The sequence below is a fragment of the Salvelinus sp. IW2-2015 genome, linkage group LG20 (assembly GCF_002910315.2).
Source record: "Salvelinus sp. IW2-2015 linkage group LG20, ASM291031v2, whole genome shotgun sequence".
Taxonomy (NCBI): Eukaryota; Metazoa; Chordata; class Actinopteri; order Salmoniformes; family Salmonidae; genus Salvelinus; species Salvelinus sp. IW2-2015.
This window is the reverse complement of record NC_036860.1, coordinates 16,713,686-16,736,319: the sequence shown is the minus strand read 5'-3', so window position 1 is coordinate 16,736,319 and position 22,634 is coordinate 16,713,686. Positions and strand designations below refer to the sequence as shown.

Here is a 22,634-nt window from a genome sequence, read left to right as displayed (position 1 = left end):
GGATGGCAAAAGTTGAGAAATTAAACTAAGCTGCACTTACGTTAGTCAGCCAAAATTGAGTAGGATGTACCATGGCTAAAGCAGTCTGGCTTGCTCTGTAAAACTTGCGCAGCACATGGATTTTTTTGGGGGGTGCATTATGGCCACGGAGGGGATGCCGCTGTGAAATTATCAAGTGCTTCTCAAATTGTGAATGAGAGACTATTGGAGTGTGTATTGCCTGCGCAAAAAACAAAGCAGAGCTCATGACTTTTCAAGCGACTTAAAAAAAAATCATCAGTCTCGTAATGCAGCCTTACAATGTCTTAAAAATCTAAACGTATAGCCCAACATTTGTAGAACTAAAGTTACATTAATAACTCTAAATTAAGCATATAGGAGGACCTATTTCTTTGTTAACCGCTCTACACAGAATAGCATGTGCGCACTCCCTCAAATCGTTTGGAGAAAATATTTATATTTTATTCAGCTTTGTTCAATTGTATTCTTCATACTATAAAATAATTTTACATAATGCCACGGAATTATAAGGAAATGTTGTCTGCTAAATAAACAAATGTAGCCCACAGCCATTTGGCATAGCCACATCAGCACCTAACATAAGGACAAATCAGAGTATGCTATTAATTTCTTCTGAAGAATACTACATTTTCTTCATACCATGCTTCTTTAGACCTGTCTAAAATAAATAATGGATTTATTGTGAAGGTGTAGGATATTTTACATGGATTTATTAGACTTTTTAAAAAGTAGATGTTCCAAAGTCTGCATCAGGGGCTTGTAGGCTATGTGTGGAAGCCAGGAGATGCTCAATGAATGTTAATTAACGGTCAATTACCGTGAGACGACAGTTATTTGCTAGACAATCACCGGCAGACTAAATTTCGTGACCGCCACAGCCCAAGTGCTGACTTAACACATTTGTCCAAGAGGAAGATGAGTTCTTGCTGGCTAAGTGTTGACACCTCAGTCAGTTCCCATGACATTTGAACTTCTTCTTTTTTTCTTCACAGTGCAGTGCATTTCAAATGCTCCTTGCTTGATGTGATGCGTGCCAATACAGAATCCTTTGGTTCTATCAATAGCATGCTTCCAGTTACAGTACCTTCAGAAACTATTCACATACCTTTACTTTTCCCACATTTTGTTACAGCCTCAATTTAAAATATATTAAATGTAGATRTTTTTTTTTGGTCACTGGCACAATACCCCATTACGATTATTATTCTAAACACAATACCCCATCATGTCAAAGTGGGATTATGTTTTTCATTTTTTTTTTACAAATTCATTAAAAATTAAAAGCTTAAATGTCTTCAGTCTAATTATTCAACAACTTTTGTTATGGCAAGCCTAAATAAGTTTAGGAGTAAAAATGTGTTTAACAAGTCACATAATAAGTTAAACAGATTCAACCACAAAGACCGGGGAGGTTTTCCAATGCCTCGCAAAGTAGGGCACCTATTGGTAGATGGGGGAAAAAAGCAGGCATTGAATAGCCCTTTGAGCATGGTGAAATTATTTATTATACTTTGGATGGTGTATAAATACACCCAGTCACTACAAAGATACATAACTCAGTTGCTGGAGAGAAGGAAACCACCTGTGGATTTCACCATAAGAGCAATGGTGACTTTAAAACAGTTAGTTTAAAGGCTGTAATAAATAAATCAACAACTTTAGTTACTTCACAATAGTAACTTAATTGACAGAAAGAAGTGAAAGAAGGAAGCCTGTCAAGAATAAAAAATATTCCAAAACATGCATCCTGTTCGCAACAGTAACACTGCAAAAAATGTGGCAAAGTAATTTACTTTTTGTCCTGAATACATTTTATGTTTGTGGAAAATCTAATACAACACATTACTGAGTATGACTCTACATAATTGTCATGCATAGTGGTGGCTGCATCATATTATGCAGAGTTTTTCAGAACAAAAAATAAACGGAATGGAGCTAAGCACAGACTAAATCCTAGTAGAAAACCTGGTTGTCTGCTTTCCACCAGACACTGGGAGATGAATTCACCTTTCATCAGGATAATAACATAAAACACAAGGCCAAATCTACACTGGAGTTGTTTACCAAGAAGAAAGTGAATGTTCCTGAGTGGCCGAGTTACAGTTTTGAATTATATCTGCTTGAAAATCTATGGCAAGACCTGAAAATGGTTGTCTAGCAATGATTAACAACCAATTTGACAGAGCTTGAAGAATATTGAAAATAATAAATGGGCAAATGTTGCACAATTCAGGTGTGGATAGCTCTTAGACTTACCCAGAAAGACTCACAGCTGTAAATGCTGCTAAAGGTGATTCTAACATTGACCAGGAAGTTGAATACTTATCTAATCAAGATATATTAGTGTTTTTTTTTATTTTTTTTTTTAATTCTCACAAATGTCTTTTGTGTAGATTGTTGACATGAAATGGTATGGCAAAGTTGGTTGTGGGGAAGTTGAAGCTCATCTACTGCATTTCTACACAATAAAACAAAACAAAAAACCTCTAATGCTATTTAGAGAACAGCAAAAACAAACAAATGACCCCAGACATTAGTTATCAGCACAATATAAAATGTAAAGGTCTGTGGAAAGGCATATACAACGTCAACCAGTACTAAAACGGATCATAAATTGACTCATTTACTTGTGGAACAGTAAAACGTTAAATGCTGACATCTGTAGCTATTTTTTTCACAATAAAATTGCACCTTTATAATAAAGATTATATGCATCTATAATCGCATTTGCAGACTAATGTAATATAGGCTACGATTCCTAATTTGAGTATATTGCATAGCCATAATTTAGGCTAATAATATAACTCAATCACTGTTAGCAAGACACAGTTGTGAACAATGCGCGTAGGGACAGAGTAGGCCTAATCAGAAACCTTTCTTCTCCTTTCATAGCACGGGAAAAATGTGCCATTTTATAACCCGAACCAAATGGATCGCTCCGACAGAGTGAATCACGTGGCTATGGCTTGCTATATAAAACAGGCAGACCGGCATCGAGGCATTGTTACTGTTTGATTGAACATTCGAATGGGCAAAACGGGGGACCTAAGTGACTTTATTAAATGCAATCATCTAGGGCTGCGAAAAGGTGGAGACACAAATTTTACAATGCATCCATCTAACCTGGAGGAGGAAATTATTGTCCGCCCTACGATTGTATATAGAAATACTGCGTAGGCCTATTTAACTGCTTTTCACTTGCCGCTGCATATCAACAATCAGCTATTTGGTGGGCTATTTGCCGGGTGCAGTGCCCAAATTGCAAGCTTAAAACAATCCACAGCTAATTTTTTTAAATGTGGCCAAATCATGCTCTCTGGGTAAGTATTTAGAATTATTTATTACTGTATAGGCATGAGTAATTATATAACTAATTTTGGAAAATTCAATTTCAAATGCCGACATCATATTTAAAGCAATCAAGGGGCCTCCCMGGAGGCGCAGTGGTCTAGGGCACTGCATCGCAGCGCCACCAGAGTCTCTGGGTTCGCGCCCAGGCTCTGTCGCAGCCGGCCGCGACCGGGAGGTCCGTGGGGCGACGCACAATTGGCCTAGCATCGTCCGGGTTAGGGAGGGTTTGGCCGGTAGGGATATCCTTGTCGCATCGCGCTCCAGCGACTCCTGTGGCGGGCCGGGCGCAGTGCGCGCTAACCTGGGGGCCAGGTGCACGGTGTTTCCTCCGACACATTGGTGCGGCTAGCTTCCGAGTTGGAGGCGCGCTGTGTTAAGAAGCAGTGCGGCTTGGTTGGGTTGTGCTTCGGAGGACGCATGGCTTTCGACCTTCGTCTTTCCCGAGCCCGTACGGGAGTTGTAGCGATGAGACATTTTACATTTACATTTAAGTCATTTAGCAGACGCTCTTATCCAGAGCGACTTACAAATTGGTGCATTCACCTTATGATATCCAGTGGAACAACCACTTTACAATAGTGCATCTAACTCTTTTAAGGGGGGGGGTTTAGAAGGATTACTTTATCCTATCCTAGGTATTCCTTAAAGAGGTGGGGTTTCAGGTGTCTCCGGAAGGTGGTGATTGACTCCGAGACAAGATAGTAATTACTAGCGATTGGATACCACGAAAATTGGGGAGAAAAGGGGGTAAATTTTAAAAATAATAATAATATTTACAGCAATCCGTGCACTGCCTAAACGGCTGACCGGCAAAGCAACCTCTGGAATGGTCTCTGCTCTCTTGTGAGAGAAAGGGGCACCGGCTGGCAGCTTCTCCCCAATAGATGCTCAGCATTGTCCTAAAGCCAGCCACCCAATATGTTAAACAGCTGTTGCATTTTAAACGGGGATTGGAATGATTTTATTCTACTTTTTTTGTAGCCTTCTACATTTTTGGTCTTGAGCTAGGGTATGGCTGATGCCCCTGAATTCTATGTTTTTTGCCATGACTAATGCCGTGTCTGCTCAAACATATCAAAATCAATGGGCATGTGCCCTGAATTCCCAGTTTTGGTAATTTTCTATTCTACCTTTTTTATTTGATTATTAGTTCTCAATGGTATTCTAAAAATATATATACAGCTCTGGAAAAATTAAGAGACCACTGCAAAATGATCAGTTTCTCTGGTTTTACTATTTATAGGTATGTGTTTGGGAAAAATGAACATTTTTGTTTTATTCTATAAACTACTGACAACATTTATATGTAATATTTTAGTGATGCACCGATATGACATTTTTAGCTGATACCGATGGTTAACACACACACAGACGCAGCGGTCTAAGGCACTGCATCACAGGCGTCTCTACAGTCTTTCATATGTCACAACGATTCATCGATACGTATGCTATGATGCTGGGAAAGTTGTCTGGCACTGATACAGTGCTGGTCATAAAAAAAGCTAGCTAGCTCATGGAAGCAAACAATGTTCTTCCCCAGAAACATAGCAAAATGACCATCTGTTTCAGTAGCTATCGTTAGCTAGCTAACTATATAGCTAGGTGTCATCTAAAATAGCCCTAATTTATAAGACCGTACTATTTTGATTAATGGTGGACAGACCCATCTATGTGAAGCTAGCCACAATAAGAAGTAGCCACAATAGTGCACTTTGCGGTTAGCCTTCAAAATAAAAGTATGTCATTGACGGTGATGTAAATTAATACAAATAGTATAATTATGCCATAATTGAATACATAATGCTAAACAAGGTTGGAATGTTATATAAAATCAACAAAAGACTAATTTGTTAATTTGACAATCTGAAAGCACACTGATGTATTATACTTTAGAATTGCATTTGAGGCATACTTATTTCACTGTACAGCCTTACCTATGGATTGTGGATCAATCACATGGGGTATCAGTCTACTCGGTGACACCCAGAGAACATTAGCATCGTAGCTCTAATTGCGGGACTCTGAAACAACTGTTTATTAAGCCACATTTATTGTCAACCTATGTGTATTGAACACTATTCCTGAGGGAAAACAATACTGCGTGGATGTTTTGGAGTCTAACTCTGAGGAGGATGTTGGGAAAATATATATTGGGTATTGAGTAGACTGTTACCCCATTTCATTGATTACCCCAATCCTTAGGTAAAGCTGTACAGTGCAATATGAATGTCAATACACGCAATAGGCTGACTGGGGAGGTGATGTCACATTTGCATAAACTCTTCACAGTGGTGTTCTGTGGGTGTCACCGAGTAGACTGATACCCCATTTCATTGCTTCACATTCCAACCTTGTTTAAAATGATCTAGTCTTAATATGGCATGATTCCACCAATTGTAACCTTCTGCATCACTTTCAAAGAGATACTTTTATTCTGAAGGTGAACCGCAAATTCCACTATTGTGCCTAATCCTTATTGTGGCTAGCTTCACAACACCACCCGGTCAGGCATTTTTAGCTAATATCGGCCGATTCCGATATGTTCACCGATATATCGTGCATTCCTAATATAAACTCATTAAAAAAAGAAACGTCCCTTTTTCAGGCCCCTGTCTTTCAAAGATAATTAGTAGAAATTCAAATAACTTAACAGATCTTCATCGTAAAGGGTTTAAACACTTTCCCATGCTTGTTCAATGAACCATAAACAATTGGAATGGTCGTTAAGACGCTAGGCAATTAAGGTCACAGTTATGAAAACTTAGTAGAAAGGCATCTGCAGTGTCCTGACTCTGAAAAACACCAAAAGTAAGATGCCCAGGGTCCCTGCTCATCTTCGTGAACGTGCCTTAGGCATGTTACAAGGAGGCATGAGGACTGCAGATGTGGCCAGGGCAATACATTGCAATGTCCGTACTGTGAGACGCCTAAGACAGCGCTACAGGGAGACAGGACAGACAGCTGATCGTCTTTGCAGTGGCAGACCATGTGTAACAACACCTGCACAGGATCGGTACATTTGAACATCACACCTGCGGGACAGGTACAGGATGGCAACAACAACTACCCGAGTTACACCAGGAACGCACAATCCCTCCATCAGTGCTCAGACTGTCCGCAATAGGCTGAGAGAGGCTGGACTGAGGACTTGTAGGCCTGTTGTGCCTATGGGCACAAACCCACCGTCGCTGGACCAAACAGGACTGGCAAAAAGTCCTCACCGGGGGTGATGGTTGGATTCGCATTTATCGTCGAAGGAATGAGCGTTACACCGAGGGCTGTACTCTGGAGCGGGATCGATTTGGAGGTGGAGGATCCGTCATGGTCTGGGGCGGTGTGTCAAGGCATCATCAGACTGAGCTTGTTATCATTGCAGGCAATCTCAACGCTATGCGTTACAGGAAAGACATCCTCCTCCCTCATGTGGTACCCTTCCTGCAGGCTCATCCTGACATGACCCTCCAGCATGCCACCAGCCATACTGCTCGTTCTGTGCGTGATTTCCTGCAAGACAGGAATGTCAGTGTTCTGCCATGGCCAGCAAAGAGCCCGGATCTCAATCTCATTGAGCACGTCTGGGACCTGTTGGATCCGAGGGTGAGGGCTAGAGCCATTCCCCCCAGAAATCTCCGTGAACTTGCAGGTGCCTTGGTGGAAGAGTGGGGTAACATCTCACAGCAAGAACTGGCAAATCTGGTGTAGTCCATGAGGAGGAGATGCACTGCAGTACTTAATGCAGCTGGTGGCCGCACCACATACTGACTGTTACTTTTGATTTTGTCCCCCTCTTTGTTCAGGGCCACATTATTCAATGTCTTATTCACATGTCTGTGAAACTTCCCTGACAACAGCTCTGTGCTTGTCGTGGCAATTTCCTGTATTACCAAATGAGGAGATTTACAAACCACACACCAGTCAGAGTTATACTTAAATTTCATCTTTAATAATATGTGAGCTTTACTATAGCCCTTTGACTCTCAGATCAATTCAGTGTCTATAATTAATTCTGAGAGTCCCTACAGTCCAATACAAAGATCTATTATAGCCAAGATATACCCATCTCAACTTACATGACGAACCACAGATCTTAGGAAAACTTCACAAAGGGCCTTTTACTTGAGAAAGGAGTATCCCATAGCTAGATAGCATTAGCTATAAATTATCGTTCAGTTTGGTCTCTAAGACGAGGTTCTAATCTCGTTCCTGGTACTTCATAGTACCAAAACATTACCTCATCCAAGGCATAACTCAATTGTCAACTCTATATTCTCCCATCTCAAGTAAACCCCCTCTTCTCCCCACTCCTGGACAAGCTCACTGAGGGGAGTGACTTGCACACAGACATTGTGGAGCCAAGGGATAATTGGTTCCCCCTTAACCTCTCTTGGGTACGTGAGACGTTAGCGTCCCACCTCTTCAACAGCCAGTGAAACTGCTGGGCGCCAAATTCAAATACAGAAATACTCTTTATAAAAATTCAGAAAACAAAACATATTTTACATAGGTTTAAAGATTAACTTCTTGTGAATCCAACCACGGTGTCAGATTTATTTTTATTTTTATGCTTTACGGCGAAAGCATACCTTACGATTATTTGAGAACATAGCCCAGCAGACAAATCATTACAAACAGTAACCAGCCAAGTAGAAGTTACACAAGTCAGAAATAGAGATCAAATTAATCCCTTACCTTTGATGATCTTCATATGGTTGCACTCAGCAGACATTCATTTACTCAATAAATGTTCCTTTTGTTCGATAAAGTCTCTTCATATCCAAAAACCTCCGTTTTGTTCGCGCGTTTTCTTCAGTAATCCACAGGCTCAAATGCAGTCAAAACAGGCAGACAAAAAATCCAAATTCTATCCGTAAAGTTCATAGAAACATGTCAAACGATGTTTATATTCAATCCTCAGGTTGTTTTTAGCCTAAATAATCGATTAATATTTCAACTGGACAATAACGTCGTCAATATAAAAGGTTAACAAGAAAGGCTATCTCTCGGTCGTGCGCGTGAAAAAGCTCTGTGACACTTTAGGGTCCACTCATTCAGACTGCTCTTACTTCCTCATTTTTCAGAATACAAGCCTGAAACAATTTCTAAAGACTGTTGACATCTAGTGGAGGGCAGAGGAACTGCAATTTGAGTCCTAAGTCAATGGATACTGTAATGGCATTGAATAGAAAACTACAAAACCCAAAAAAATAACTACTTCCCGAATGGATTTTTCTCAGGTTTTACCCTGCCAAATCAGTTCTGTTATACTCACATACACTATTTTAACAGTTTTGGAAACTTTAGAGTGTTTTCTATCCAAATCTACTAGTTATATGCATATCATATCTTCTGGGCCCGAGAAGCAGGCAGTTTAATTTGGGCATGCTTTTCATCCAAAATTCCAAATGCTGCCACCTACCCTAGAGAAGTTAATCACGCCATCCCTTCACATGGTTTAACAGATACATTCACATATGAAGACAATGTTCCATTCTGACCTCTCCCCTCTCTGGGCCCCAAGTGACTTTTCCCTAGCTGAGAAGGGAAAAGTGCAACTGCCAACAGTATAGTCCAAAAGGAGACATTCTAATGACAAGTATCTCACATAAGCATATTATGTAAATAAAACATCTTATTTATCTATGTTAACCAACTAATTCTGATTCATCCTCCACACGCTGCTCCGTGAAGCGCAAGAAGTATGAATGCCCTGACTTCTGCAGAGACCGTATCACTGTAAATGCTGCATGGCTAATGCAGACGTCAGATTGACCATGCAGCGCCCAGATGCACAATGCACTTCTCTCTCCAGAATGCACTCTCTCCCGCCAATTTATGCACATTCATTGTTTCTTAACTTCATTGTGTGAACTGTTTGCGTTTGATTGTTAGTCTATTTCAATTCCCTATTACATACTGTATTTGATATCATTCCGCTCTAGTCATTACTATGAGCCCGTTCTCCCCAAATTGTTTGCCACCAACCTGTGATCTTTACTACCCCCCTCTCTTTCTCCCCACATCGCTCCCTCTGTTCTGTGTGTTTTAGAGGTGTGATATGCGCACATACATAATAACACTTCTCTACATTTCTACCCTGCAGGTATCCTGGAGACGATTTGGGATAAGCACAGTGTTACGGCTGCCACCCCCCCTCCCTCTCCCACCTCGGGCGAAAGCGGTGAGAATGTGGGCTATAAATCAGGGGGCACATTTAATTCCAGAAAGTTGTTCACACCCTTTACGGATCTGACTAGATTGTATAGACTGGCTGTAAGTAGGTTATGCTACTGCTTTCACCCACCCAGTCATCTTAGATCTACAAGGGGGAGTGAACAATGGGAGAGGAGACAACTGTGCTAAGTGTGTTTGTGAAGGTTGTATGACAATGTGTGTGTATATGAGAGAGAGAGCAGGACTGGGAGAGATTATGTTAACCTGGCCTCTCATTTGTCTTCGTCCCCCTCCCTTTAAGCAGAGTTGCTGGGCAGTCTATTGCAGGGCACCCAGTACTCCAAGCTGCTATCCCAGCCCATCCCAGCACTGGATGATGACAGTCAACAGTTGTGCTCCCTAGCTCTGGAGTGTCTGGCCCATCTATTCAGCTGGATCCCCCTTTCTACCAGCATCACCCCTTCCCTCCTCGCCTCTATCTTCCACTTTGCCCGTTTTGGCTGTGACCTGCGGGTCAAGCCCAAGACTCCCCCTTCCATCTACTCGTCATGCTCGTCCAATGGCGAGCATGCTCCCCCTGCCAATGGCGGAGGTCGGCCCGGGCATCAGACGGGCGGCGGCGGGCAGGTGGACAGGTCGCGGCTTGGAGTGCTGGCCATGACGTGCATCAACGAGCTGGTGTCCAAGAACTGTGTGCCCCTGGACTTTGAGGAGTACCTACTGAGGATGTTTCAGCAGACCTTCTTCCTGCTACAGAGGCTGACAAGGGAGAACAACGCGCACACCGTCAAGAGCCGGCTGCAGGAGCTGGACGAGAGGTAGGCCCACACATGGAATTAAATAGAACACATACAGTAGACAGTGCCTTCAGAAAGTATTCACACCCTTTTACTTTTTCCACATTTTGTTGTTACAAGGTAGGATTGAAATGGATTTGTCTTTTTTTTTCAATTATCAACACAAAATACACTGTCAAAGTGGAAGAAAAATTCTAACATTTGTCAAAAAAATATGAGAAACATAACATATATATACACTGCTCAAAAAAATAAAGGGAACACTTAAACAACACAATGTAACTCCAAGTCAATCACACTTCTGTGAAATCAAAACTGTCCCACTTAGGAAGCAACACTGATTGACAATGAATTTCACATGCTGTTGTGCAAATGGAATAGACAAAAGGTGGAAATTATAGGCAATTAGCAAGACACCCCCAATAAAGGAGTGGTTCTGCAGGTGGTGACAACAGACCACTTCTCAGTTCCTATGCTCCCTGGCTGATGTTTTGGTCACTTTTGAATGCTGGCGGTGCTTTCACTCTAGTGGTAGCATGAGACGGAGTCTACAACCCACACAAGTGGCTCAGGTAGTGCAGCTCATCCAGGATGGCACATCAATGCGAGCTGTGGCAAGAAGGTTTGCTGTGTCTGTCAGCGTAGTGTCCAGAGCATGGAGGCGCTACCAGGAGACAGGCCAGTACATCGGGAGACGTGAAGGAGGCCGTAGGAGGGCAACAACCCAGCAGCAGGACCGCTACCTCCGCCTTTGAGCAGGAGGAGCACTGCCAAAGCCCTGCAAAATGACCTCCAGCAGGCCACAAATGTGCATGTGTCTGCTCAAACGGTCAGAAACAGACTCCATGAGGGTGTATGAGGGCCCGACGTCCACAGGTGGGGGTTGTGCTTACAGCCCCACACCCGTGCAGGACGTTGGCATTTGCCAGAGAACACCAAGATTGGCAAATTCGCCACTGGCGCCCTGTGCTCTTCACAGATGAAGCAGGTTCACACTGAGCACATGAGCACATGTGACAGACGTGACAGAGTTCTGGAGATGCCGTGGAGAACGTTCTGCTGCCTGCAACATCCTCCCACCATGACCGGTTTGGCGGTGGGTCAGTCTTGTTGTCGGGTGGCATTTTTTGGGGGGCCGCACAGCCCTCCATGTGCTCGCCAGAGGTAGCCTGACTGCCATTAGGTACCAAGATGAGATCCTCAGACCACTTGTGAGACCATATGCTGGTGCGGTTGGCCCTGGGTCCTCTCCTAATGCCAAGACAATGCTAGACCTCATGTGGCTGAGTGTGTCAGCAGTTCCTGCAAGAGGAAGGCATTGATGCTATGGACTGGCCCGCCCGTTCCCAGACCTGAATCCAATTGAGCACATCTGGGACATCATGTCTCGCTCCATCCACCAACGCCACGTTGCACCACAGACTGTCCAGGAGTTGGCGGATGCTTTAGTCCAGGTCTGGGAGGAGATCCCTCAGGAGACCATCCGCCACCTCATCAGGAGCATGCCCAGGCGTTGTAGGGAGTCATACAGGCACGTGGAGGCACACACACTACTGAGCCTCATTTTGACTTGTTTTAAGGACATTACATCAAAGTTGGATCAGCCTGTAAGTGTGGTTTTCCACTTTTAATTTTGAGTGTGACTCCAAATCCAGACCTCCATGTGTTGATAAATTTGATTTCCATTGATAATTTGTGTGATTTTGCTGTCAGCACATTCAACTATGTAAAGAAAAAGTATTTCATAAGAATTTCATTCATTCAGATCTAGGGTGTTACTTTAGTGTTCCCTTTTTTTTTTGAGCAGTGTATAATATATATATAATTATATTATATATATATACACTGCTCAAAAAAATAAAGGGAACACTTAAACAACACAATGTAACTCCAAGTCATCACACTTCTATGAAATCAAAACTGTCCACTTAGGAAGCAACCCTTGATTGACAATAAATTTCACATGCTGTTGTGCAAATGGAATAGACAAAAGGTGGAAATTTAGGCAATTAGCAAGACACCCCCAAAAAAGGAGTGATTCTGCAGGTGGTGACCACAGACCACTTCTCAGTTCCTATGCTTCCTGGCTGATTTTTTTGGTCACTTTTGAATGCTGGCAGTGCTCTCACTTCTAAGTGGTAGCATGAGACGGAGTCTACAACCACACAAGTGGCTCAGGTAGTGCAGTTCTCCAGGATGGCACATCAATGCGAGCTGTGGCAAGAAGGTTTGCTGTGTCTGTCAGCGTAGTGTCCAGAGCATGGAGGCGCTACCAGGAGACAACATTGTGTTGTTTAAGTGTTCCCCTTTATTTTTTTGAGCAGTGGTATATTTATTTATATATATATATATATATATATATATATTGATTAAAAAATATATGTATTTAACCCCCTGAGTCAACACATGTTAGAATCACATTTGGCAGTGATTACAGTACTGGTTGACGTTGTATATGCCTTTCCACAGACCTTTACATTTTATATTGTGCTGATAACTAATGTCTGGGGTCATTTGTTTGTTTTTGCTGTTCTCTAAATAGCATTAGAGGTTTTTTGTTTTGTTTTATTGTGTAGAAATGCAGTAGATGAGCTTCAACTTCCCCACAACCCACTTTGCCATACCATTTCATGTCAACAATCTACACAAAAGACATTTGTGAGAATTAAAAAAAAAAATAAAAAAAAACACTAATATATCTTGATTAGATAAGTATTCAACTTCCTGGGTCAATGTTAGAATCACCTTTAGCAGCATTTACAGCTGTGAGTCTTTCTGGGTAAGTCTAAGAGCTATCAATTTGTAAGTCGCTCTGGATAAGAGCGTCTGCTAAATGACTTAAATGTAAATGTAAATGTATCCACACCTGAATTGTGCAACATTTGCCCATTTATTATTTTCAATATTCTTCAAGCTCTGTCAAATTGGTTGTTAATCATTGCTAGACAACCATTTTCAGGTCTTGCCATAGATTTTCAAGCAGATTTAATTCAAAACTGTAACGCGGCCACTCAGGAACATTCACTTTCTTCTTGGTAAACAACTCCAGTGTAGATTTGGCCTTGTGTTTTATGTTATTGTCCTGATGAAAGGTGAATTCATCTCCCAGTGTCTGGTGGAAAGCAGACTGAACCAGGTTTTCCTCTAGTGTGCTTAGCTCCATTCCATTTATTTTTATCCTGGAAAAACTCCCCAGTCCTTAACAATTACAAGCATACCCATAACATGATGCAGCCACCACTATGCTTGAAAATATGGAGAGTGGTAGGTACTCAGGACAAAATGTTAATTACTTTGCCACATTTTTTGCAGTATTTCTTAAGAGGTTCAGTGCCTTGTGGCAACCAGGATGCCTGTTTTGAAATATTTTTATTCTATACAGGCTTCCTTAATTTCACTCTGTCAATTAGGTTAGTTTTGTGGAGTAATGTAACTACACTGTTGTTGATCCATCCTCAGCTTTCTCCTATCACCACATTAAACTCTGTAACTGTTTTAAAGTCGGCATTGGCCTCATGGTGAAATCCCTGAGCAGTTTCCTTCCTTTCTGGCAACTGAGTTAAGGACTCCTTTATCTTTTGTAGTGACTGGGGGTATTGATTAGGGAAGACCCCATTTAGTCGATTGTTTGTTCGATAGGCTGTTGGTCGATTGAGATTTCTTTAGTCGAGCAGTCCCAATGTTTTTTCTTTCTTTCATGGTGAACAGGACACCTGTCTGATTCGTTGTGGAGGCCACGGGGATGACACAGACCATCACTCTAAGATATGTGATACTGAAATTGTATATGGTTGCCTCATGCAACCGCAATATGTCTGATAAAGCAATTTCACAGATTTGGCGTTTTTTAATCTATGCTATGCTGTAATAAAAGCTTTACAGTTTTTTTTCCCCCGTTAGAACAAACTGGTATTACTTATTTATTTAGCGTTTACGCTGTTCCAAATAGGCAGAAGAAGAATATTGTAATCTAACAGCACCTGTTTGTCACACATAATATGCACACAGCTCTCACTCCTATACCCTAATTTGTCTTGCTCTCCTTGTTGTTATTATTACAGTTATTATTATGATCGTCATTATAATAATAAGTAATGTCGTTATCATTAGTAGGTTACTCTTTAGCCTTGTATAACCACAATCGAGCTGTAGGCCTAAGAGGAAGTCCTGTTTAGTCTTAATACCGTAACTTCCTTAGGCCTATATTTCAATATATAGGTTACTGTATCAATCATTCATTCATTCGTTCATGCCATCACACAGAATACGGGACATTCATGTTTTGAAATGCAATCAAGCATTTTAGTTTTAAAATTAAATAACTAAGGGAGCTTTGAATAATTAGCCAAAACAATAAATAAACCACAATTCACGACTGCATGCAACTCTTTTTGTCTGCTGTATCAAAGGCTTTATATATTAATATTTCTGTTAGCACAGACTCTGGTACACTTATTTAGTGTATGCAATGTTCCAAATGGTCAGAATTTAAAATATTGTAATCTAACAGCAACTGTTTGGCAGACATAATACTCACGCAACGCTTGCTCCTATACCCTCCTTTTTCTTGATCTTCAGTAGGTTCCACAACTAAGTCAAATGTCTTCCACAGATCTGACTTCCCCTTTCCCCCCTGAGCGACCAGTAAACATTTGCCCGTTTCAAATGTATTTTTCACATCCTCCGCATCCAATTTGCTGTCGACATTACTGTGTACAGAGTTAGTTATAATTTATTAATGTAATTGATCGTATGCGATGCACGTAAAGAGAGTGAGGATTGAGGGTGTCGAATGTTTTTCCTAAACAAATTAGGGATTTCAGTAACAGAACTTTTCAGTCAGAAATAAGCAGTCTTTGTGGCCTTGAGGCCATGGCCATTATTATTATTATTTGTGGCCATTATTGAAACTTTGTTGCAGCTTCAGTACAGACAGTGCAATAAACACTTGTTGTATTTGGGGAGTTTTTCCCATTCTTCTCTGCAGATCCTCTCAAGCTCTGTCAGGCTTGATGGGGAGCATTGCTGCACAGCTATTTGTAGGTCTCTCCAGAGATATTAGATTGGGTTCAAGTTTGTGCTCTGGCTGGGCCACTCAAGGACATTCAGAGACTTGTCCCAAAGCCACTCCTGCGTTGTCTTGGCTGTGTGCTTAGGGTCATTGTCCTGTTGGAAGATGAACCTTTGCCCCAGTCTGAGATACTTAGTGCTCTAGACCAGGTTTTCATCAAGGATCTCTGTACTTTGCTCCGTTCATCTTTCCCTCGATCCTGACTAGTCTCCCAGTCCCTGCCGCTGAAAAACATCCCCACAGAATGATGCTGCCACCACCATGCTTCACCGTAGGGATGGTGCTAGGTGTCTTCCAGACTTGACGCTTGGCATTCAGGCCAAATAGTTCATTCTTGGTTTCATCAGGCCAGAGAATCTTGTTTCTGATGGTCTGAGAGGTTCCTAGGTGCCTTTTGGCAACTCCAAACGGGCTGTCATGTGCCTTTTACTGAGGAGTGGCTTCTGTCTGGCCACTCTTACTCTAAAGGCCTGATTGGTGGAGTGCTGCAGCGATTGTTGTCCTTCTAGAAGGTTCTCCCATCTCCACAGAAAAACTCTGGAGCTCTGTCAGTGACCATCGGGCTCGAAGGCACTGTGTTCGTGGGGACCTTGAATGCTGCAGCAGTTTTTTGGTACCCTTCCCCAGACTTTTGCCTCGACACAGTCCTCGACACAGTCCTGTCTACAGACAATTCTTTTGACCTCATGACTTGGTTTTTGCTCTGACATGCACTGTCAACTGTGGGACCTTATATAGACAGGTGTGCCTTTCCAAATCATGTCCAATCAATTGAATTTACCCATGAAGTTGTAGAAACATCTCAAGGATGATCAATGGAAACAGGATGCACCTGAGCTCAATTTCGAGTCTCCTAGCAAAGGGTCTGAATACTTATGTAAAAAAAGGTATTTCTGTTATTTTATAAATTAGCAAAATGTTCTTAACCTGTTTTCGCTTTGTCATTATGGTGTGTGTAGATTTGATGAGGAAATAAAATAATATAATACATTTTACAATAAGGCTGTAACTTAATAAAATGTGGGAAAAGTCAGGTGGTCTGAATACTTTGACCATGGCCAAACTGCAATATTCAATCATCATTTAAAAAAAAAATATTAAGTAGCAAGCTACACCAAATGGCTTTGCTTTTAGGGGTGGAGTCTTACACTTTTTAAAAAATCTAAAAATAGAAATATAAACACAACGTGTAAAGTATTGGTCCCATGTTTCATGAGCTGAAATAAAAGATCCCAGAAATGTTCCATACTCACAAAAAGCTTATTTCTCTCAAATTTTGTGCACAAATTTGTTTAAATCCCTGTTAACCTCTCTAGGGTACGTGGGACGGTAGCGTCCCACCTGACCAACATCCAGTGAAATTGGAAAAACTGATTATAAAAATTCAGAAAACATACAAGTGTTATACATAGGTTTAAAGATGAACTTCTTGTGAATCCAACCACGGTGTCAGATTTCAAAAAGGCTTTATGGCGAAAGCATACCATGCGATTATTTGAGAACATCGCTCAGCAGACAAATCATTACAAACAGTAAACAGCCAAGTAGAAGAGTTACAGTCAGAAAGAGATAAAATTACCTTTTGATCTTCATATGGTTGCACTCAGCAGACATTCATTTACTCAATAAATGTTCCTTTTGTTCGATAAAGTCTCTTTATATCCAAAAACCTCCGTTTTGTTCGTGTTTTCTTCAGTAATCCACATGCTCAAACGCAGTCACAACAGGCAGACAAATCCAAATTGTATCCGTAAAGTTCATAGAAACATGTCAAACGATGTTTATATTCAATCCTCAGGTTGTTTTTAGCCTAAATAATTGATAATATTTCAACCGGACAATAACGTCGTCAATATAAAAGGTAAACAAGAAAGGCGCGCTTTCGGGATTGCGAATGAAAAAGCCCATGTGACACTTTAGGGTCCAGTCATTCAGACTGGTCTTACTCCCTCATTTTTCAGAATACAAGCCTGAAACAATTTCTAAAGACTGTTGACATCTACTGGAAGGCATAGGAAGTGCAATTTGAGTCCTAAGTCAATGGATACTGTAATGGCATTGAATAGAAAACTATTTTTACATTTTTTATTCTACTTCCTGGATGGATTTTTCTCAGGTTTTTGCCTGCCAAATCAGTTCTGTTATACTCACAGACATTATTTTAACAGTTTTGGAAACTTTAGAGTTTTCTATCCAAACTTATCAATTATATGCATATCCTAGCTTCTGGGCCTGAGTAGCAGGCAGTTCACTTTGGGCACGCGTTTCATCCGGAGGTGAAAATAGTGCCCCCTACCCTAGAGAGGTTTTAATGAGCATTTTAGCCTATTTTCAAGATAATCTATCAAATTTGGCAGTACATTCAACCGGCCACACAACCGCGGACCACGCCAGCCCAGGACCTCCACATCGAGCTTTTTCACCTGCGCGATCATCAGAGTTAAAAAAGCCCTTTTGTGGGGAAAACCCCATTCTGATTTTCTAGGCTTGGCTCCCCATTTGGTGGGCCTGGCTCCCAAGTGGGTACGCCTATGCCCACCCATGGCTTTGCCCCTGCCGTGTCATGTGAAATCCATAGATTAGAGCCTAATAAATATATTTCAATTGAATGATTTCCTTATATGAACTGTAACTCAGCAAAATCTTTCAAATTGATTCATGTTGCATTTTATACTTTGGTTCAGTATAATAACATTAGTAACTCACTGCTTAAATATAACAGGCCATCAGTGTCGTTTTCACAAAATATTCTGTTTCTCTGTTGGCATAGTGTTTTGACGGCGACATCAGATGTGTATCATGGAGACAGCAAGTAAAAAAAAAAAAAAAAAAAAAACATTTTTCCCAGGTGTCTCTATAGTCTTTTAAATAGTTTGTTAGACAAAAGTAAATATTTTTGGGGAATTAAGTCAGTTTAATCTATATTGAAGTGAGCCTTTTTGTGCTGCTAACACATCTTCTGGTGCATCAAATACTTTGTCAGATACTTCCTTGTTGCCATTAAGTGCATTGGATTGTCTGGATTGTAAGCACAGGTAGACTTTTTAGAAGGGGCTGGGGACAGGCTTTGACAGAGGCTTTGGGAGGAGTGGCCAGTGCTTGACTTGGATATAAAGAGTACCGGCACCTATTTCAGTCCACTTCAAGTTTGCTATTTCTGTTCAGTGCAGAATTTGAGTACCTCAGCCCCTAGAATCAAATCAAGTAGCTGGCCAATGTATTCACGATTTGGTTATTGGTTCAGAAATTTAGCCTGAGACCTCAATACAAAGTAGAGCCTGACCAATATGGGGGCAGGTAGCCTAGTGGTTAAGTGTGTTGGGCCAGTAACCGAAAGGTTGCTGGTTCGAATCCCCGAGGCAACTAGGTGAAAAATCTTTGTGGCCTTGAGCCGGCCATTATAAGTCACTCTGCATAAGAGCGTCTGCTAAATGAATAAAATGTAAATATACACAAATTCCGATATGTCTGCCGACAAGTTTTCCAGCCATGGACCAGTTTTCTGCATATATTGAGGTCCTTAGGAAATACAGCCCCACAAAGATGGAATCAGTATTCAAATCCTATCATTTGAAAAATAAACTTGATTAAACTGAAGAGGCTAGACGGGATCTTGGAAACTACATTGGTATATTTTTTTTAACCTTTCGTTTTGGACTTGACGTGTCAGTGTATGGCTCATTACATGCATAAGATTCTATCTGCAGTCCTTTCCGATTCCCAGGGGAGAAAGTCACAGAATCCTTACAAGATCTGCACACTCGTTCCGGTCATGTAGGCCTAGTAAACGCATGCTCTGAAGCAAGAGGGTTAAGAATGCAGCAGAGATAAAGGATACAATTTCTTCACCTTAATTTATGGATAGTTAAATATGTTAATGTAAATATCTCTAAAGTACCTGTTTTAGATTTAGTTAATGTTAAACAATATACTCTACAAGTACATTTTTTAATGAACATTTTGAGCATGGTTTATTTAGAGCAGGTGATCCAATTTTAAATTGAGTGTTTTAGAAAAATGTACACATGTCTGAGGGACAAAAAGGTATTCTAGTCATGGAACGACCCACATCTGACGTTGTACACAAAACTACTGTCTGAAATTATACAAAACCTTTTTCTCCATCCATTGTAGAGACAGGTATCATCTGTAAAAGCCCATAACCGGACAATATCAGTCAACCAATATATCAGTTTGACTCTAATGCAAAGATATATGTGGCACTCTCTCCCTCTCTGTCTGCAGTTATGTAGAGAAGTTCACCGACTTTCTGCGCCTGTTCGTCAGCGTGCACCTTCGGCGGATCGAGTCCAACGCTCAGTTTCCTGTGGTGGAGTTTTTAGCCCTGCTTTTCAAGTACACTTTCAATCAGGTAGCACATCCTTTCATCCATTTTGTTTACTTTCTACATTTGCCTTTACACTGCTCACAGGGGCTGCTGACACTAAAATATCCTATGGAAGTATGTGCGTACTACAGTATCGTATGCCGCAATTGGGGAAAGATTAGAGAAAAAGATAACTCTGCAGCAGGCCAAGATGGCTTCCATAATAACATTATCTAGAGTTTGACTGAGGAATCAGAAACCTCTGTCATGTACTGTAGAGAAAATAACTGCTCTTCTGCTTTATCGTTCTAGCCCACCCACGAAGGCTATTTTGCCTGTTTGGACATCTGGAGTATCTTCTTGGATTATTTAACCACTAAAATCAAAAGTAGGCTGGCTGACCGAGACGGTGTGCTGAACAGGTACAACTGAATGGATTTAATGTCATTTTCAGTGTTGCTCTGGTTTTACTTGTATATAAAGCAAAGGAATTTGGATGTACTATCAATCATGTCTTCTGATGCGTGAAACATTTATGGATCAGTGTCTGTAATGCAAGGTTCTCCAACTTTGATCTTGGAGAGCTACTGGTTGTGCAGACTTCTCCCAGCATGTCACTTGATCAACACTCCTGATTCAAGTAATCAACTAATCAAAGTATTCAGTCTGGGATATTATTAGCGGAGTCTGTCTTACTGAAGGGCTTAAACGAAATCCTGCACATCCAGTAACTCTTGAGGGCCAGAGTTGCTTTAATGTTTTTAATATGGTTCTGTCGTTAGTTACTAGCCTCTTGTATGGTGCTGCTTCTTCTATTGGTTGCTAATCTGGCCTCTTGTGCGGTTCTACAGGTATAAGGATGCTTTAGTGCTACTATTAAGAGAGGTTCTCAACCGAATCCAGTTCCGATATAACCAGGCCCAATTAGAGGAGCTGGATGATGAGACCCTGGATGATGATGTAAGAGGCTTTACTTCTCGCACTGCTTTCGTCAGTTGTGCTGAGAATTATATTTGTCTGCACCTTTATTGCCTAGTGTGTTAAAGGAACATTTTGTTGTTCCCATTATCGCATATATTACAACAGTGCATACACACACACACAGACTGCTTGTTTTTCCTCAACCTGTATCACTAGTTAAACTCTTTGTGCTTACCATAGCAACAGACTGAATGGCAACGGTACTTGCGGCAGAGTCTGGAGGTTGTTGTCAAGGTGATGGAGCTGCTGCCGTCCCATGCCTTCGCCACGTTGGTGAGTGTTCTCCTGGAAAATCCCGAAAAAGGTCAACACACTGAAATGCGCCCAATTTAATAAAATGGTGATTTTAAAGGTGGTATTATGCACATTGAATGTGCAGGCCTTTTTTGTCTGGTTCATGTATCACCTTTCACCCTGCAGTAGTTTAATGTGATGTGCTTATGACAACATGACGTTGTATTCAAGACAAAAACGCCTGACAAACATTGATTTTGGAGTTAACTATTTCTTAAACCACTGACTCCTGAACCATTTATCTCTCTCTCTCTCTCAGTTCCCTGTCCTTCAAGAGGACTTGGATGTGTACCTGGGTTTGCAGCAGTTCATCGTCACTTCAGGAACAAGTGAGTGAACATTTTTGCATGAGACAACATTTTATTCGTCATATGCACAGAATACAGAGGGTAACGGTACAATGAAATGCTTACTTGCGAGCTCTCAGCAGTAAAGTGGGAAAGAAATACATATACAGTTGAAGTCGGAAGTTTACATACTTAGGTCGGAGTCATTAACTCGTTTTTCAAACACTCCACAAATGTCTTGTTAACAAACTATAGTTTTGGCAAGTCGGTTAGGACATCTACTTTGTCCATGACACAAGTCATTTTCCCAACAATTGTTTAGACAGATTATTTCACTTATAATTCACTGTATCACAATTCCAGTGGGTCAGAAGTTTACATACACTAAGTTGACTGTGCCTTTAAACAGCTTGGGAAATTCCAGAAAATGATGTCATGGCTTTAGAAGCTTCTGATAGATGATGCCAATTAGCCTCATCTGAGTCAAAAGATGTCAATTAGCCTATCTTCAAACTCAGTTCCTCTTTGCTTGACATCATGGGAAAATCAAAAGAAATCAGCCAAGACCTCAGAAAGAAAATTATAGACCTCCACAAGTCTGGTTCATCCTTGGGAGCAATTTCCAAACGCCTGAAGGTACCACGTTCATCCTGTCTCTTATACACATCTAGATGTGTATAAGAGACAGACGCAGCCGTCATACCGCTCAGAAAAGAGACGCTGTCCTTGGTACTTTGGTGCGAAAAGTGCAAATTAATCCCAGAACAACAGCAAAAGACCTTGTGAAGATGCTGGAGGAAACGGGTACAAAAGTATCCACAGTAAAGGGAGTCCTATATCGACATAACCTGAAAGGCCGCTCAGCAAGGAAGGAGCCACTTCTCCAAACCGCCATAAAAAAGCCAGACTACGGTTTGCAACTGCACATGGGGACAAAGATTGTACTTTTTGGAGAAATGTCCTCTGGTCTGATGAAACAAAAATAGAACTGTTTGGCCATAATGACCATTGTTATGTTTGGAGGAAAAAGGAGGCTTGCAAACCGAAGAACACCATCCCAACCGTGAAGCACGGGGGTGGCAGCATCATATTGTGGGGGTGCTTTGCTGCAGGAGGGACTGGTGCACTTCACAAAATAGATGGCATCATGAGGGAGGAAAATGATGTGGCTATATTGAAGCAACATCTCAAGACATCAGTCAGGAAGTTAAAGCTCGGTCGCAATTGGGTCTTCCAAATGGACATTGACCCCAAGCATAAGTTGTGGCAAAATGGCTTAAGGACAACAAAGTCAAGGTATTGGAGTGGCCATCACAAAGCCCTGAGCTCAATCC

At 41.3% G+C, this 22,634-nt stretch overlaps 1 protein-coding gene across 1 annotated transcript in view; it reads left to right on the top strand.

Moving 5' to 3' along the window:
• xpo6 (exportin 6) overlaps positions 1-22,634 on the top strand; it is a 75,017-nt gene that overhangs the window by 16,784 nt on the left and 35,599 nt on the right. The window contains exons 6-12 of the mRNA XM_024011511.2: positions 9,473-9,550; positions 9,848-10,361; positions 19,657-19,783; positions 20,051-20,160; positions 20,590-20,698; positions 20,900-20,992; positions 21,273-21,342. Coding sequence (XP_023867279.1) covers positions 9,473-9,550; positions 9,848-10,361; positions 19,657-19,783; positions 20,051-20,160; positions 20,590-20,698; positions 20,900-20,992; positions 21,273-21,342 — 1,101 coding nt within the window. The remainder of the gene's footprint in view (positions 1-9,472; positions 9,551-9,847; positions 10,362-19,656; positions 19,784-20,050; positions 20,161-20,589; positions 20,699-20,899; positions 20,993-21,272; positions 21,343-22,634) is intronic.